The following is a 17,726-nucleotide window of genomic DNA, read 5'->3' as shown; positions in this document are numbered from 1 at the left end:
GAAAAAAAAACCATCCATCTATAATCCCCATGAATAATTATTCACCACTTAATCCTAATTTCAAGCTCTTGATCCAAAAATTCACTATTAAACATTACTTCAACGAGAATTATTACTCTCATGAAACTCGGAAGTGAATGAAAATGAAGACAAAGAAACAGTAAGTGTGATACAAAACAAAACATAATCTAAGAAAAATACAATAACAACAACCAACAGGGAACTCTACTTCCTTGTTTTTCTTGTTTTCCGATAGATGAACTCGAGTTCCATTTTATCTTTTTGTTTTCCGGAAACTGTAACTCCACTTCCTTTTGGCAACGACCTCATTGAATGCTCTTCTCTCTGTTTCCGTAGCTTGTCTCTTGGTCTCTCTCTCTCTCTCTCTCTCTCTCTCTCTCTCTCTCTCTCTCTCTCTCTCGCTCGCTCGCTTCTCGTGACCTCTTCTTCTTCTCATCTGGTTTCGATCTTGTGAAAACCAGGGCTGCTTTCTGCTTTCTCCTTTGGCGGTGAGCTGTTCCATAGAATTTTTAGCTGGGAGCTAAGCTGAGGAAGGGAGGGAGTGAGGGATGGACCAACGATCGCAGCGGAGGAAGGAGAGTAGTAGATGGTGGCGCAGAGAGAAAGCTTACCGGTATCTTCGGCCAGCTGCCTGCGATCTTGTCTCTATGGGCCGTGCTCATCGCCCAGGTTGCTTCTTTTTGGTGATCGTGATTATAATCAGTGCTATTGATGCTTGATTTTCTTGTCTTATTTGGTTTTCCTTGGTCCTATGTTGGTATCTGGTTTGGATTTGTCTTCAATTTCGTCGCTTTTGGTTACTTGTTTCGTTGTTTGATCTGGATCGCTGGCTTCATTTCAAGGTTTATGTGTTTTTGCTCGTAGTTCTTGCTTGAAAGGTGAACCTTTTTTAGTTTGAGATTATTCGGTTTTATTTTCTTTTTCTCGATTTTTCTTCTTGATAATAATAATAATTCCTTCCAAAATTATTGGATTAGTATCATGATTTTACTAGGAAAGTATGAAATGCAAGGCTTTTAGATAAGTTTTTGCTCTGAGTTTTTAGGCAGTTTCAAATGCCAAACAGGAAATTGACTATGTTCATTGTTTATATGAGTGAAACCCTAGATGTACAGCAAAACAAATGTTGGAATATGACTTTCAATAGGAAATGACATTATTTTCTTTTGAAATCATTAACCTTTTGTTTTTGTGTGCGTGCCAATGAGATTTGGCATGACATGTTATTATTTTGTTTCATATCACTATAATGATGTGCTGTTCTGTTTCATCTTTAGAATATTATGTGGGCATGATGTTATTCCTTTTTTTTTTTTTTTAATTTTGTAGAATTTAATCTGATTAAGAAGTTGATGACAGGAAATGACCAATTTGGAGAACGGTGTAATTTTTTGAGGAAAACATTGGATGATACATATGTCACTGACGGTCCGATAGGTGAAAATTCAGTAAGTTTATGTCTCCTTTGTGGACTTTGTATGAAATGTATCTTTGCATGCAATCATATAGTATTGGAATTGATTTGAGAATTTTGCACAAACTGTCCATTTAACTTTGTGCCTCTTGTTTTTTTTATAAAGTACATTTGCGTCATACTCACTGGATAATTATTGCATTTTTTGTGTCTTTGTTCTCACAGTTTCCCCTGGATCTCAATCGAAACTTGTCCAAGACATATAAAGGAAAGCCAATGAACGTGGTTGAAGAGATGCAGAATGACAAAGAAACTAGACATCCTTCTCCAAGTGTGATTGCAAGGTTAATGGGCCTTGATGCCCTTCCTCCACACATGGTCTATGATAAACAGAGTGGAATGCATAAATATTTCCAAAAGACATCAGGCCTTCAAGATAAACTTGTATTCCATGATTATTGTTCAAGTGGGAAGGTCAGAAATGAGTACCAGGAATTCAAAGATGTTTTTGAAATCATGGAAACATCCAAGGTGGAGAAAAACAGTGGTAAGAGATTAAGTAAAGGGATGGAAACCTCAAAAGGAAGTGACACTCACGTAGAACTAGTCAGGCACAGTTTCACGGATGCAGAGGATTTCTCAAATAATGAAACAATTGATGATTCAGAAGCATCTAATGTTGCATCAGAAGTCTTGGATCATGAAAAGGCTTTGGCTATGAAATTTCTCCAAGAACCCAATTCTTTGTTTCTAAATCATTTTCAAGATGTGAAGAGTATTTCGTTGACTCACCCAAGTGATATCACAATTTTAAAACCGTCAATATCTACCAAGCACAAAGGCTATGAGTTGAAAAATACATCAGGGAGAAGAGCAGAAAAGTGCACTCTAGTTCAAAAGGACCACTCTACTCAGAAACCTGAAAGTAGCTCTGGTAACTTCTCTCAAAAAGAACATAATCTCTCCTTTTCAGATAAGATGTTGAAGTCACAATATGCAGATAAGATGGTAGCTTTCATTAATCCCACTCAAATAGTGATTTTGAGACCAAGTCTTGAGAAGACTGAGAAAAGTGATGAACATATTGTGCTTCCCAGTTCCTTTGGTAATTTTATTACACATGACAGAGGCCATGGAGAATTTAGGTGCTGTCGAGCCAAGAGTTTGAATGCAGAAGGAAGAGACTGGCCAAAGTTTAATCTTGCGGGGACCACAAGGAAAAAAGCAACATGTTCAAGCGAAATGGCTAGGAATATTACGAAAGCAATGGGAAATGATGCTAGCCGTGATATTGAAAGAATCCTTGCTTCAAGATTCAACAAATATATCTCTAGTGATAGCATAGATTATATGTCACAGATTACTCAGCATAAAAATTACAAGGCAGCTCAACGGAGTTTGAGTGACTTCACTGATCAGTATAAACGCCACAACAAAACTGTGTCAGAATTATCTGTAAACAGGGAGGGCCGAAGACGTCTGTCTCAGAGGTGGAAAACAGCCCATCAGTTTGGGGATATGGCACTTAGTGATAGGGGTTCGAATACTTTGGCTGAAATGCTTTCTCTATCTGACAAGGACTTGCTTAAGAAAATAACAGACTCATCAATTACTCGGAAAATTTCAGGTGAAAGGTTGGCCAGAGATGGCATGCTTGCAGAAAGAAGCTGTTCTCCAGCTACTAGCAACAAGGATACTTCGAAGAACGGCTGCAATTTCCCAATCTCCACACATCCTGCATCTTCCCCTATGGGATTAAGAAACACAAGAGTAAGCAGAAGAGGCAAACCTGGTGCATATGACAATTTTTCTACATTGAACAATGTGCTGAGTCTTGGGACTTATAGTTCTGTGGATGAAAACCTTTGCCAAAGAGGAAGGTTTACTCGCAGAAAATCTAAATGCTGCAGTAATGTTCCTTGTTCATGCACTTCTGTTAAACCAGAATATAAGCTAGCTTTAAGTGATGATCATGTTCATTCAGAATTCAGCAATAAGTTCAACATGAGAAATCTTCATGAAGAAAATTCTAGAGTGCATGATGATGCCATTTCTCATAAAGAGCAGCTGCTTGACAATAGAGATGCAAATTTGCATCTTGTGAATCCCGAAGATCAGGTATGGCATTTACCTGAATTTATGGTGTTCCAAAGATGAAAGTTCTCAATAACACAATTAATAACTGCCAAAGAGATGGTTCACTTTATTTTTTAATCTCTTGGCAACTGTTAAAGATAGCATATGGAGAGAAAGGATAGACACTTGCTCTCAAGCTGGTGTGCATTCTTTATCTCACCTTGATTCCTTTGTTTTTTTTCCCATTGGCCCTTGACACTAGTGAGGTGCAGGCTAGATGGGTCATATTATGATATATATCCAATTCCTATAGTGAGCATGGTGTGCTTATCGAAACTCATTTCATTTCTTCTGTGGAGAATTCTGAACATTAGTGTTTTCCTTGAGTTCTTTGTACGGTTCCCAATTAAAATTGCTATCTTGCTTCTCTTGCATTCTTCTTGCAGCTCCCAGGCAACAAATTTTCCATAGACTGGCTATCATGTTCTGGTTATCATGTTTTCAATTTCATCATTTAACTCAAAAAGAATGTCATGTGTCTACAGGAGTCATGTAACAAACTGGAGTCAGGTTCTCCAGTTAGATTAAAGGAGCTTGAACACCCTAGTCCAGTATCTGTTCTAGAGCAGCCTGCATCTGAAGGAGAGAACTATACCATAGGTTCTTGTGATGGTGTCAATGTGGATCTGCAGGGTGAGAAATTAAAAAAGAGAGAGAAAAAAAGAAGACTTGCTATTTTCACATCCGTAATTATGTTTCCCATAACTCTATCATATGTGTTTTATGTTGCAGGGCTCCGGATACAGCTTCAACTTCTTAAATTGGAATCAGAGGATATTGATATTTCAGAATCTGGGACTCTTGTTCTGGGTAATGATGATACTGGAGGAGTGCACCGGTCACCTATTGAAGAATTAAGAGGGATGCTTGAAGAATTGAAGGATGAAGAGGACAGGGAATTCTCTTACCTGGTTGATGTGCTCATTGATTCAGGTATTGGTTGTGCAAACTGGGACAGGGTTTTTGATGCTTGTTATATGCCAGAATATCCAGTTTGCCCAGATGTGTTCGAGAAGCTTGAAAGGAAGTATGGAATTATAGTGGAATGGTCCAGCTCTGAGAGGAAATTACTGTTTGATCTTATCAATGTTGTCCTGACAGAAATACTTGCTCCTTGTATGGATTTACATCCGTGGGTGAAGTCAAAGAAAAAGTTCGGTCCTATGTGTGCTCGTGAGAGGCTTGTTGAAGAGGCATGGCTCATGATTGCCAGACTAAGGAAAAAATTAAGCCGAGGTAAGCCAGAGGACAAGGTCCTGGACACAATGTGGTTCGACATCGAGGATGATATCGATCTAATTGGCAGAGAGATAGAGGGCCTGATAAAGGAAGAACTTTTGCAAGAACTTGTTACAGACTTCATATAAGATATCAGTAAGTCAAGCATCCCTGGCAATCAGAAGCTGAAGCTTCACTTGCTCAGAAATAGTAAATGGTAATATGAAGTTAGTTTGTCACAAAATTTATGGATCATTGGATTGGAATCAGTGATCAATGATTGCATTCTTTGCCCTTCAGCAGGTACAAAGACAATTTTCACAGAGAATGTTCTCTGTATTGGGTTATGTTTCCTGATCTTTCAATGTTGCAGGGCTTCGAAATGCTGGTTTGTGTATGCTCGGATTATTTTATCTTTGAACTTGAGAAAATTTTGCGCGTGTTAGTATTGCCATCGACTTTCTTCTTCTCAGCTATTATGGAGCGGGGGACGGGAAAGATAGAAGAGATTATCATGTATAGTTGTCAAAGTTGTTTGATTTGTTTCGGTTTTCTTTCAATGTTCTTTGAGCAGAGATAGAGTTTGTCTAGATACAAGTGTGATTGCTATAGTCTATATATGTTTCCGGCATTCTATTCAAAATACATAAGTTGTATGAAACCGATGATTCGCATTATATATCAGCTATGGTTTTGCTAGTTATCCAATATATGCAACATCATGTTTTTGGTAAAAAAGGAGAATTCTTGATGTCATTGAATTGCATCAATTAAATGTTGTAAAAGATGACTATACTCTGTGATCATATACATTTATGTATTGAATGATATGAGATGTTAGAAAAGCATCTCAATCCATTTAAAGACAATGCTGCCACTAGAACAAGATGCTCTCTTTGTAGGGCACACAAGATTCTCAATTCTAAGAAGAAAAGAACAAATTCCAATGAAACTAAAAGAAAAAAAGAAGAAAAAAAAGGTGCCAAATGGCTGCAAGATGTAGCATTGTATGTGAAAAGCCCAAGCCAAAAGGAATGAGTTTGATTATAAAGTGATTCAAGGAAGGAGACCAGCAACTCCTCAATAAAATACTTGTGTTCATAATATCAACACAAATCACTGACACTAAATAAACCACTTACTTTTGTCCCTAAATGTTTTCTCTATCTTTTCTCTATCATTAATTATTTTGAATTATTTTTCTTGTATTGGAATGGGATATGTTTGATGAGTTTATGGTTCCTAGTATGATTATTTATGAATAAGTTACATATTAAATAATAATAATATTTTGTCATGAAATAGATAGATTTAGAAGGTAGAATTCATATAAACTTAAAATTTTGATTAATTATCACGTTATTAGTTTTTTTTTTTTTTTCCCTCCACACATATATATGGACTTTTTTATCATAATTTTTTTTTAAGATAAAATTGGATAAATCACTAGTTAATTGGCAATCAAAAGATGGTTAGTTTCATGGAGTGGAAATAAGAAACCAATAGAAAACTAAAAATACAAAACTTAGGAGATGATTGCAGGGAGTGAAATGTCTATATCCTAAGTTGCATTGAGTGGTTAGACATCTTCATCAGTTACAATATTGGGGATTAGATCACTAGAATCAAAGATTAGTGAGCTTAGGAGCTTCAAACTGTTTGATTGTTGATATTGAAGTCTCTAGTTTGATTCTTTCCTTCCTCTATATATTAAATTAATCTATTATGAGTTTCTTAATAACCAACCATATAACTCTCTTTTTTTTCTTAAAAAAAAAAAACAAAAAACACTGAATATATATATATATATATATAGATATATATATATATATATATATGTAAAAATATAATGGAGAATGTTGTGTATGAGCAATTGCTTAGTGGTGAAGGTAGTGTTATTGTAGTTGTTGTACTAGATATCTACATTGTTGGTATAAAGAGAAAGAAGCAAAGAAAGAAAGAAAGAAAGAAGAGAAGATTGAAGGAAGCATCTGATTCTCCACTTGTATTGAGGATGAGACAGCTTGTGATCATAGAGAACAACACAAAAGTGGTCCTTTTGCTCTCTCTCTCTCTCTCTCTCTCTCTCTCTCTCTCTCTCTCTCTCTCTCAAAATTAATATCTTTATTACAAGACGACATTGTTCTAATAGAGATGAATACATCCCTTGTATTGTTTGGACTTTTTCTTTTTATATATATATATATATATTCAAAACCTTGGTGTTTGGAGATTATGTGGATTTATTCTCAAATTTTAGTAGTATATGAGAAGATAAGTGGAATATTCTTTGCAGATATTTTATTTTTTGAGACCGGATTCTCTTTCTCTTGAAATTTCTTTCTTTTTTATTTTTTGGTCTATGTTCTATAACGTAGTGTTTTTTTTTTAATCATTAGATGCTTGTTTGTGTAAAAATATATAAAAAAAACTTTTTTTTGATAATGTGTGCAATTTAAAAATAAATAAATAAATAAATTGCATGTATTAAAAACAAAAACGGATACGGTGAAAATCCACTAGACTTGGAAACATAAGGAATACAATAAAAGCAAACAAAAATGACAAACAACAAAAGGAGAGAAACAGAAAGAAGAACCACGGCCTAACACCGGACAGTGATCCAAGAAAAGTAGCTAAGTAGGCATGTCTTCACCTTGGGCTGATTGATCACCAAGAAAGTCCAAATTGCGTTTAGCTGCAGCTGCATGTTCTTCCGGTCTTGCTTTTTTGGAGTTAGGCACTTCAAGAGAAAGGGGGTTGAACCATGTTCCTCTTTTCCTTATTGATCTGGGTGGTTTTTTTTTTTTTCCTTCTATCACTCGCTCCTTCTAGTACCTTTTGCAAATTATACCGAACATACATTTTCAATTTTTTTTTTATAAAATTAATGTCATAATTGAACTAATTAATTCAGAGAAGTACAACATCAGAGACATTAGTGTGATATATAAGTAAAGAAATACTTAAACAACAAAATGAAGAGAAAAATGATGCATTGAGAACTTTGGATTTACGTGATATATTTTAAACTTTAAAATAAACATGGAATCAGAACCTGATCTACAGCGATTCAGAGATGCACCAACTTCTGTGTGGTTGTAAATTGAATCTTGTTTATTTAACAAATAATTAATCTTCTTGGATCTCTCTCCTCAAAAATAATCATTTATCTAAACATATGATACTTATCTATGTTGTATTGAAATTCATAGGAAAATAAATATTTCTTAAAATATTTTTATTAAAATAATACACTACTCTAGATTTTTAAACTCAAAATACATTCATTTTGATCCAAAAACTAACAATAAAAATTCATAAATAATATGCAAATTATTAAAAAAATGTGAGATTGTTTGTCATTAAAAATTAGATTGTGGTGTCATTAAATATGAGATAAAATGTTTGATCTTTCCATGTAGAGATGATGATAAATAAAACTAAACTTATATAAAAAAAAAGGCTACATATATAATATAAATATCAAGAAAGGCCAACTTTTATCATAGATATAATTCATTATATATATTGATTAGTGATTAGTGATAGCATTAATGATGGTATGAAATGAAACAAGTGGCTTATACTTTATAGTTGTCACAAATGGCAAAAGGGTGTTAGTTTAACATGTTAATCAAGAAATTAAGGATAAGATCACGTTTAACCTTTGAAGGATTTGGTTTTAATTGATTTTGGGACAAAATAAGAGCATAATGCCTAAAGTAACGCTGACATATACTGATGTGTCATTTATTATAATAAATACTATTGATGCATAAGATGCCATTGCTCATTTATTTGTGCCAAACTTTGAATGTTAATTAAAAAATCAAGGAATTTTTAATTTTTGTTTTTCTTTTCAATTCTGTCATCTTTGATTTATTGTTGTTCACTTGTTCTTGAATGCAAACGTAAGGCTACAAAATATTTAATTTCAATGAAGGACCACCATGAGACCAAAAATATAAAATGAATTTATAATTTATAATAAAAGTACCTACCAATATTAATGTATTGACAATTTGCTAAAATTTGCTTATACAAAGGCTTCACTACTATACTGTAGTCTACATGCATGCATTTGTTATTTCTTTGGAGGTAGGTAGAGACACCACTATATCTTATTTTAAAAAAAAATTATATATATATATATTTAGACAAGCATATAAAGCAACTTTAAAATGTTATCCAAGAGATAAACACAATAATTAATATAGTACATAAATATGCTTCATGATCCACCAATGATGAAATAGTATAAAAAAAAAAGGTCAAAAATATCAATATATTAATTATTGAAGGATACTTAGGATACCTCCTAATTAAGAGACTATTATCAAAAATAGATCATTAGTTTTCAGTGTCATAAATTATTTCTAAACTTTTTATTTATTTATTAAAATTAATAAATTTATTGATAAATCATCTCACCACCAAATAGTACTATATATCTTTATCTGTCATCGTAAAAATTTAAGAGATTATGGTTCTATGATATCCAATCAATTAATCCTCCAAACCAACTAAATCAAAAAAGCTGGAGCGGAAAAAACATTATAAGGGTACTAAACTATCTATATATACACATAAATATTTGTCATAAAATTCTCTTTTATTAAATTATTAAAAAATAAACATAAAAAATAATTAAAATCACCAATATTGATGGCTCATTTAATATTAAAACAAATACAATTTAACTAGTAAAAAAAAAATAACTATATATATATATATAGACATACATCACACAAGTTAATGAACATTAAAAAATCCAGCTCATCAAGAAACAGTTCTTATCAGCCTATTTACAATGGACCCCCTTCCATTGTTCTGTTGTTCATCTTTAAAAGCACACCAAACCCAACATGAACTAAAGAAAAGAGAAAGAAATATTAATCTCTTCTTCTTTTCTTTTACTCTTTCATTCAAGCTCCAACCAAATCAAATCCATGGCTTCCTTACTTTTCAAAGAGATGAAAGGCCTCAACTTCTCATGCACCTCACCAGCTTCCACAGCAGCCATCTGTGCCACCATAGAAGGCAGTTCTCTCATCTCCTCCGGCACCGGCCGGGCCATTGACCGTTACAACCCTCACCTCCGTGATCCCCGGAGAACCAAACCACTTAAACCACCTGCACTACTTCCCCCTCAAATACCACCCTCCTCCAAAACCAAGAAGAAGAAGAAGAAAACCAACAACAAGAGCTCTGAGAAATCAAACAGTAGTAACTTTGTCACCATTAACAACAACACAAGTGCTAGTCCTGGAAGTTCAACTCGTTTCCTTCTTAACAGTGATGTAACTCTTTCTCATGATCATGTCTTTGCTGAGCCTGAGTTTTTATCAGTATCATCTCCAGATAAAGAAGATCATGAACCATCATCATCATCTTCTTCTTCTTTATCTTCTATTGTTACTACTGTTACTAGTAGTACTAGTGCTGCTTCTTCTGTTACTGTTACTGTTACTGATGCTGATGCTGATGCTAGTGGTGATCATGCTGTTGTTAAGCCAGAAAACCAGCAGGTTGGGTCTTGGAACTAGTGGTTTTGTTCCTTTGTTTGCTTTAATTGTTTGATGTTTGATTGATGTTTATGTGGTTGAATCTTTTGATAATTAGGTGGTGGTGCTGAGGGTGTCTTTGCATTGCAAGGGATGTGAAGGCAAAGTCAGGAAGCACATCTCTAAGATGGAAGGTGATGAATTGTAGTTTTTTTTTAATTTAATTTAATTTTAAAAAGGAACATATTTAGTTTTTTTTTAAAAAAAATTAATTATAGATGGTAATTGAAACAGGAGTGAAGTCATTTCTTATAGATTTTGCTGCGAAGAAGGTGACGGTGATTGGAGATGTGACGCCGTTGGGAGTTCTTAATAGCATCTCTAAGGTTAAGAGTGCTCAGTTCTGGCCTACTCCTGGGGATTCTTCTTCATAATAATACTCACAAAAAAGTATTAAGTTTGATAGTCATGTACTTTATTTAGTTGTATTTATATTAGTATTTGGAGTCAATATGTGAGAGAAATGTACCAATGTATGTTCAAGGATTTTTCCTTATTATTATTTCTTACTATTATTTTTTCTCTAAAATTAAATATAACAACAACAAAATGAATGTTTATATAAAACAAGAATGCTTCCTGGATGGTGTTGATGCATAATGCTAATAATAAAAGCACACAAAACCAAATTGCTTACATTTATATATATATATATATATATATATATATAGACGTATTGGATCATGGCTGATCTAGAAGGAACTATGGAGATAAAAAACATTGCCTGTGTGCCTGAAAAAATCAAACGTTGGCAATGAGTACTACTGATAGAATGCATAAATAAATTCAAATTAATGGGTACTCTGATGGGTTTCTTTTTCATATTGTACAGACAGAAGTTGTGATCAGTTCTCCTCGTCCAAAATCCGTTTCCTGAAATCGGTAACCATCAACGGAAGCCCTTCTCGCAACGAGACCTTCGGCTCCCAATTCAGAAGTTCTTTTGCCTTGGTGATATCTGGTTTCCTCATGTGAGGGTCATCTGCAGTGTTCTCTTTAAAATCGATGGTCGCATCAGGATCGATTGTTTCCTTGACAACCTACATCATAAGAGCAGGCATTCCGTAAACATATGTGAAGTTATGTTACAAATGAATAAAGTGAATGGTAGAATGTATTGGTTTGTGTTCATGGTGAACCTCAGCAAGCTCCAGCATGGTGAACTCTCCAGGATTTCCCAAGTTGAAAGGTCCAATGTGGTCACTTTCCATTAGTGCAACCAATCCATCAACCTAGCAAGTTTAAGCAAATGCATTCAATAGAAAATGTCTTTCATATTGCATTTATTTTGAATAGTATACAAGTTTATCAATATATATAATTCATGATCTAAGAATATGTACCACCTCTACGTTTCTGTTTTTGATGCATACACAAAATTGACAAGCATCTGCATGAATTGGTAATTACTAGTTGTCCTCAACCTATAGATTCTGTCACAACACATTTAATATGGCTAAGAAAGATCCACCTCTTCCAATTTTCCATCTAAGGAAATATAAACTCTCAAATTTCAGTAGACTGGAAATATGAATGATCCAGATCAGAGTGAGACAGCAGATTTTATGTTACTGAAAACATCAAAAACAAGTTGTCTGCAATGTGCAAGGACAAGTCTAACATGTAAAAGAGGATGGCAGCTATCAATCTTTTGACCTCATAATTAATGCATCAGTGCTTTATGAGGTAGAGCCATGGAAGGCTCCAATCACCATTTTCTGATATGCGCGTTAATGAGATGTCACAAAAAAACAGAGAATCCTTGGAATTTTCATTCCTAAAACTTCAGCAATAACTAACACTTGTTATACAAAAAGTCACTTGATTACCCTTGCCCACCTGTGGCTTCATAACCATTAACAATTTTCTCCAAGAGTTATTTATTAAATCTAGAACTAAGGATGGTTCTCACGGTCAACAACTGGAACATGCTGGACTTTGCTGAGCCCAAGTCAGTACAGTCATTAAATGGATTCCTAGAGGGAGTAGTTGAGTTATCTCCTTCAAGATAAAGATGGTAAGAGCACATATGCATAAGCTGAGTGGTCAGTTAGACTGTCATGTCTTTAAATTGCACAAAGGTAAATTATCAACAATTCCTCTAAGATGAAAAATTAAGTGAGACTGTTTTAGATTTTGACCTATAGAGTCATTACAACAAAAGGTGGCATTGGCAACTAATATCTTCAAGACTTCATAAAGTTGCAATTTGAGAAGTGATTGTTAACCATTTCCCATGCTTATATGATCAAGAAACAAATTTTATCATCAGAGGCGTGCAAAAAGTAAGCATGCTCAGCTAATTACAGGCAAACTGAAGGTTTAAAGGAAACACAACACAAGAACAGAGGATCTTTCAAAAGCTATACTTCTTGAATTCCATTTATGGCCAACTTTATTCAGCAAAAGCTGATCTACAAATATGAGGTTGTCATAGGTGTGTATATGTGGGTTTATACTTTCTAACATAACATGGAAAACAAATATGCATGCAGACAAGAAGTAAACTTCATACCAGATCAGATACATACTGAAAACTTCGAGTTTGTTTTCCATCACCGTAAACGGTCATTGGCTGTCTACGAAGGGCCTACAAAGCATACTTTTATGATTAGTACATCTTGACCCTATTAATCCTTGATGATCTTAAAAAAAGTAGTTGCTTCATTAAGACAACTAAATAAAAATAAACAATAGTCTATGTTGCGAACAAACCTGTGCAACAAAATTGCTAACAACACGCCCGTCATCCAAGCACATGCGAGGACCATATGTATTGAAAATACGTGCAATACGCACCTGAAAAAACAGTAACCCACTCCACTTTAATTGTCAAGTTCTAGAACAAACACTAATAGCCATTCCAACATATAGTTGAAAGCTTATCATGGAAAATCTGTGATATATCTTCCAACAAAAGGTCAAGAACCAAGACCTAATGGCTCCTACAAGGCATCACCTACACTCAAATGTTAACATGATAAAAAACAAGAAAAGCCAACATTGTTGACAGCACAATACAATACCAAGATTCATGGTCTGGTCAGAACCTACCCAAAACGGGAGAAGAAACTATGGGGTTTTCTTATCCCTATTGGATGGGATAACTATTTAACAAATTAAAATATTTCCCTCACTCAACACCAATCCATTCGAAAGAGATAACGCTAGACTTCTAGAAACATTAAAAGTATGTTTTTGTAATGCTACAAGATAAAAAGCAAACATACCTCAACCTCAGCACCTCGATGATAATCCATAGTTAACGTTTCTGCTGTCCTTTTCCCTTCATCATAACAGCTCCTTACACCTAAACACAATACAATATTTACAGCACAAAGCAAAACAGTGATGGCCTTTCAGTAGCCAAGCATACAGATCAAACCAATTTAAAATTGCAAGGCGGCATACCTATAGGATTAACATGGCCCCAATAAGTTTCCTTCTGAGGGTGCTCAAGCGGGTCACCATAAACCTCACTTGTGCTTGTTAGCAAGAACCGAGCACCAATCCTTTTTGCCAAGCCCAGCATGTTCAAGGTTCCCATCACATTTGTCTTGTACTCATCGTTAAGGATCCAGACAAAACTTCATATCTTACGTCATGCATGCAATACTTATTCATGATCTAAACAAGTCTCTACACTGATTTTATCGAAAATGTTTCATTCAGTATCTCATCATCTCATTTTACTATAAGAAAAAAAAAAAACATTCTTGCTCCATTTTCTCCTCATGCATATACCTCAATCCAATTACAACTGTTTATCCATGATCCATCCAAAGAAGAAACTTATCATTACAGTGAGACTAGTGAAAGAAACTAACAGACAGTGATGTCTAAAAACTGAAAGAATTGCAAGCATTCCTACCAACCAACAACTACTGCATCTAGCTAAAGTAACAAAAGAAACCAATTAAATAGAAAGAAAAAAAGGTCTGCATCTTTTCTAAAACAACTCACTAAACCTTAAAAAACCATAGAAATTCACAACATTTCTCCAAATCGGCAAAGAAAATCCACCACAACCAAACAATGAAACACCAAAACTGCCCCACAAACCCATAATTCCATCAAAGCTTACTAGTTAGAAGCCATTACAGAGGATAATTCATTCAATCAGATCAGCGGCCTACATGAAATCGCACAAGAGGAACACAAATCATAGTAGAAAATCACGGAAAAATCCCACCAATAAGAAAAACGCAAAAGCAAAGCAACCAATTTTATCAGATCAGGAAACAATGAAGAAGGATATGATAGTCTTGATGGGATTGTACTTATAATGCACAGGAGAAGCGGGGCAAGCGAGATGATAGATCTGATCCACTTCCAGCAAGATCGGCTCCACAACATCATGCCGGATCAGCTCAAACCTCGGATCACCGAAGTGGTGGACCAAATTCTCCTTCCGCCCTGTAAAAAAGTTATCGATCACGATGACGCTGTCACCGCGGGCGATGAGCTTGTCGACGAGGTGACTCCCAACGAACCCAGCTCCGCCAGTGACAACAACACGGCGTCCGCGCTGCTTAAGAGCAGCCGGAACTCGGCGGGCGGCGGAGAAGGGGGTGGTGGGAAGGGTGTAGGTGGGTTGGGGGAGGATAAGGTGGGAGGTGGAAGGGTGAGAGATGGGTACCGGGAGAGAAGGGCGGAGGAGAAAGAAGGAGGCGGCAAGGAAAGCACCGACGAGGACAAAGAGAAGACGTTGCTCACGGAGGAGGTAGGAGGCGGCGGAGCGGGCGGCGCCGGAGCGGGGAGGGGGCTTGGAGGGCTTGGCGGAGTGGGTGGGCATCTGGAGGTGCTGGTTGAGGCTTGCTTGCTTGTGGAGCTGCTTCATCGTGCCGGAGATCTGGTGCTCCGTTCCCGCGAGGCTTTTATAGCTGCTACTCTTCAGGGAGACAAGGAGAGCGTTGCGGCATGCGGCGCACGTGACCCTCTCCTTTCTATTTTGGAGTTTAAGCCCAATTTAGTGGGCTCGGATTCATGGGCTTAGTTCTCATATGTAGGTATGTGTTGGGTTTGGTCTTGGGCCGGTTTTTTGCGTTTATACCCTTGTGTTATTTGATAATTTCCTTTTTAACAAATTGAAATCTTTGTGTACAGTTATGGACCCCAGGCAAATGCATAAACTCATGAGAAACAGGTAATTTCAATTCTTATTTTGAAATATTAACATCAAACAATTATGGTATAATTAAAGATGGTTTAAATCAATAAACAATATGAAGAAGTCCTTCAACTCAACTTCCATGACTAGTAACTCACTTTATCTTTTTATGTAAATACCAACCATCACAACTAGTTCTCAAGGAACCTGTTGCTGCCTTGAGGCACTGAGGACTCTTGTTGTTGATCATGCTTCACCTTCAGTTCTGTCTCTGAAGATTGCTCGGTGGCAGTGTCGGCGCACGACCTTTCATCTAGCCATGCAATGATGTCAAAAAATACGAGATTAATGTTTCCTGGAGGCTCACCGGAGGTGAGAGCATGCCACATTCCCGAGTATAACTTGAAAGTCTTGTCTTCGCTACCGGCCAACTCATAGAGTAGTTTGCTAACTGAAGGATCAGTGACAATGTCATCTCCGCCGTGAACAACCAAGAATGGCAGAGTCACCTTTAGGCATAACATTAAAGGTAGTATCAAAGCAAATACAATACATTATAAATGGAGGACGCTTGTCGCCTATTAATTAGTAAAAAAAAAAAAACATTGTCTGAAACTATTATATCATACTTACTCGATGCAAATTATGTTCAATGTCTAAACTGACAGTAAGAAGTTCATCAGCTGTCTTTAGTCGAGGCCTTCCTTTATAACAATATGGATTACATCGAACCTACAAATTATTTGTAAAAAAAATAAGAACATGTTGAATTTGTGAACTATATATGTATGTATGTATGTATATACTTCTTGTCTGAATTCAGGGCTTTTGAAGGCAATGTCTATGATATCTTGAGTGGGAGTTACTTTCCATGTTGGGATGATGTTGCAGAGCTTCTTCAATATCTTTATCACAATGGGATGAGGCTTGATTTCTTCAGCTAACTGAGATAATTAATACACATGAACAGTAAAAAATTAAAATGTTTTTTTTTTTTATAAAAAAAAACTCAAAATAAATAAATAAATAAATGAAAAGAGAAGAAGAACACACCTTGCACATTGGAGCAACAAGAATAGCTCCATCCCAAAAAGAAGGTTCCTTTCTGTGAAGAAGAAGAAGTACAGCACCTCCCATAGACTCTCCAAGTAGAAACCTTCTTCTTTTCTTGTTTTCTGGTTTCTCTTGAATCACAGAAAACAAATTGAATACAAACTGAGTTCATGATTGAAATTTACAGTAATTATAATAATATTTCATACCACAAATGCTGATGAAATAGTTTGAACAATCATTAACAAGATTGTCGAAACTCGGTATATAGCCTTGAAGTCCAGAGGATTTTCCATGGCCTTCATAGTCAATTCCATACACTGCATAGCCAGCTTCTGCAAGTCTAGTTCCAGTGCCTGAACAATGTGTGCATGAGTTCATTAAAGGTTTCATTATATTTCATCAGTGAACATGCAAAGAGAGTGTTTATAGTTGTTTACCTCTCATTGAAATACTGCATTCCATGGCATAACCTGGGAAATATTTCAGAGTGTTTATAAAACTTTGAATTGGTGTAAGTTAGAAAGAAATGGAAAGATTGTGAAGTGTGTATGTACCATGGCAAATGAACATTAGAGCTTTTGGTTCTTTGGTTTTTGGAAGCCATCTGCAAGTGAAGAGCTTTACTCCTCTTGGATTAAATATGAACTCCTGAAATTAAAAAAAGATCAACCATGATGATCAACATAACATGAATTTTCATAATAATTTGTTAAAACTTTCATGTTTTGATGATACCTCTTCAAAAATGAAAATTTCTGAACTTTGATCCTGTAAAATTCAAAATGAAATAAAAGATGATAAAATGATTAAAAAAAAAAAGCAGAAGAAATAAAGAGAGAAATTAAAGAAAAGAAGGGACACTTTACCATTGAAAGAGTCTGAAGAGACTGATGAATCAGTAGAATGAAAGGACATATAAATCCAAAAGGGAATCCTTAAGATTAAGAGCAATCAAAAGATTATCTTTTAATTAAATGAGATCAAGATAAGTGATTCACAAGAATCACAACCCACCCAATCCGGCATATAAAATGGAAACACATAATTAATGAGATCACTTGCTCTAATTATTTAATAAAATTGACGGGGTCTAAATAAAGAGTTTTCTTTAATTATTCATATCATTATGATGTTCATAAAACAATTCAATGCAAGCATTGAATTCCATCTGGCTGGGTGCATTTAGGTTCAAATTTTTATAGTT

General features: G+C 35.3%; 4 protein-coding genes across 6 annotated transcripts; 2 read left to right on the top strand and 2 right to left on the bottom strand.

The window, feature by feature from the left end:
• The first annotated feature begins 217 nt into the window (after window positions 1-217).
• On the top strand, window positions 218-5,499 carry LOC120282020. 3 transcript variants are annotated; one of them, XR_005542873.1, is made up of 6 exons: window positions 219-690; window positions 1,381-1,469; window positions 1,661-3,553; window positions 4,057-4,204; window positions 4,304-5,092; window positions 5,163-5,499. XR_005542873.1 is itself a non-coding variant. In XM_039288734.1 (5 exons), the coding sequence occupies exons 1-5, from the start codon at window positions 570-572 to the stop codon at window positions 4,936-4,938; spliced, it is 2,871 nt and encodes a 956-aa protein (XP_039144668.1). In that variant the 5' UTR covers window positions 218-569; the 3' UTR covers window positions 4,939-5,499. The 3 variants fall into 3 exon arrangements, 2 of the variants coding, with proteins under 2 accessions (XP_039144668.1, XP_039144667.1); XM_039288734.1 differs by having other exon boundaries at window positions 218-690; window positions 1,381-1,454; window positions 4,304-5,499; XM_039288733.1 differs by having other exon boundaries at window positions 4,304-5,499.
• Window positions 5,500-9,633: 4,134 nt separating this feature from the next.
• Window positions 9,634-10,871, top strand: LOC120281960 (protein SODIUM POTASSIUM ROOT DEFECTIVE 2-like). The gene is made up of 3 exons (XM_039288655.1): window positions 9,634-10,320; window positions 10,415-10,490; window positions 10,591-10,871. The coding sequence occupies exons 1-3, from the start codon at window positions 9,742-9,744 to the stop codon at window positions 10,728-10,730; spliced, it is 795 nt and encodes a 264-aa protein (XP_039144589.1). The 5' UTR covers window positions 9,634-9,741; the 3' UTR covers window positions 10,731-10,871.
• A 196-nt stretch (window positions 10,872-11,067) lies between these two features.
• On the bottom strand, window positions 11,068-15,227 carry LOC120281958 (UDP-glucuronic acid decarboxylase 1-like). Its single transcript, XM_039288653.1, has 7 exons — window positions 14,615-15,227; window positions 13,768-13,915; window positions 13,587-13,666; window positions 13,072-13,155; window positions 12,872-12,946; window positions 11,496-11,588; window positions 11,068-11,396 (listed from the first exon to the last, which is right to left on the bottom strand). The coding sequence occupies exons 1-7, from the start codon at window positions 15,194-15,196 to the stop codon at window positions 11,202-11,204; spliced, it is 1,257 nt and encodes a 418-aa protein (XP_039144587.1). The 5' UTR covers window positions 15,197-15,227; the 3' UTR covers window positions 11,068-11,201.
• Window positions 15,228-15,504: 277 nt separating this feature from the next.
• LOC120281959 (caffeoylshikimate esterase-like) lies at window positions 15,505-17,460 on the bottom strand. The gene is made up of 9 exons (XM_039288654.1): window positions 17,389-17,460; window positions 17,258-17,290; window positions 17,077-17,170; window positions 16,960-16,992; window positions 16,729-16,875; window positions 16,520-16,650; window positions 16,273-16,410; window positions 16,100-16,198; window positions 15,505-15,975 (listed from the first exon to the last, which is right to left on the bottom strand). Exons 1-9 carry the CDS (start codon window positions 17,389-17,391, stop codon window positions 15,658-15,660), a joined length of 996 nt encoding a protein of 331 aa, XP_039144588.1. The 5' UTR covers window positions 17,392-17,460; the 3' UTR covers window positions 15,505-15,657.
• Between the last annotated feature and the right edge of the window lie 266 nt (window positions 17,461-17,726).

Source organism: Dioscorea cayenensis, chromosome 18, assembly GCF_009730915.1.
Source record: "Dioscorea cayenensis subsp. rotundata cultivar TDr96_F1 chromosome 18, TDr96_F1_v2_PseudoChromosome.rev07_lg8_w22 25.fasta, whole genome shotgun sequence".
NCBI lineage: Eukaryota > Viridiplantae > Streptophyta > Magnoliopsida > Dioscoreales > Dioscoreaceae > Dioscorea > Dioscorea cayenensis.
Note: the sequence above shows the minus strand (reverse complement) of the source record. Positions and strands in the feature narration are given on the sequence as shown.

What these genes read in the sequence shown, in the direction of transcription:
- LOC120282020 (XM_039288733.1), top strand. Translation starts at nt 570, where the DNA reads ATGGACCAACGATCGCAGCGGAGGAAGGAGAGTAGTAGATGGTGGCGC. An exon ending in GTCCGATAGGTGAAAATTCA is followed by an intron (nt 1,470 to 1,660) that starts GTAAGTTTATGT and finishes TTGTTCTCACAG; the next exon opens with TTTCCCCTGGATCTCAATCG. An exon ending in TTGTGAATCCCGAAGATCAG is followed by an intron (nt 3,554 to 4,056) that starts GTATGGCATTTA and finishes ATGTGTCTACAG; the next exon opens with GAGTCATGTAACAAACTGGA.
- LOC120281960 (XM_039288655.1), top strand. Translation starts at nt 9,742, where the DNA reads ATGGCTTCCTTACTTTTCAAAGAGATGAAAGGCCTCAACTTCTCATGC. An exon ending in TTAAGCCAGAAAACCAGCAG is followed by an intron (nt 10,321 to 10,414) that starts GTTGGGTCTTGG and finishes TTTGATAATTAG; the next exon opens with GTGGTGGTGCTGAGGGTGTC. An exon ending in GCACATCTCTAAGATGGAAG is followed by an intron (nt 10,491 to 10,590) that starts GTGATGAATTGT and finishes TAATTGAAACAG; the next exon opens with GAGTGAAGTCATTTCTTATA.
- LOC120281958 (XM_039288653.1), bottom strand. Translation starts at nt 15,196, where the DNA reads ATGAAGCAGCTCCACAAGCAAGCAAGCCTCAACCAGCACCTCCAGATG. An exon ending in GGGCCATGTTAATCCTATAG is followed by an intron (nt 13,667 to 13,767) that starts GTATGCCGCCTT and finishes TATTGTGTTTAG; the next exon opens with GTGTAAGGAGCTGTTATGAT. An exon ending in CCATGCTGGAGCTTGCTGAG is followed by an intron (nt 11,397 to 11,495) that starts GTTCACCATGAA and finishes CTTATGATGTAG; the next exon opens with GTTGTCAAGGAAACAATCGA.
- LOC120281959 (XM_039288654.1), bottom strand. An exon ending in ATGCAGTATTTCAATGAGAG is followed by an intron (nt 16,876 to 16,959) that starts GTAAACAACTAT and finishes CACATTGTTCAG; the next exon opens with GCACTGGAACTAGACTTGCA. An exon ending in TTGTTGCTCCAATGTGCAAG is followed by an intron (nt 16,411 to 16,519) that starts GTGTGTTCTTCT and finishes TAATTATCTCAG; the next exon opens with TTAGCTGAAGAAATCAAGCC.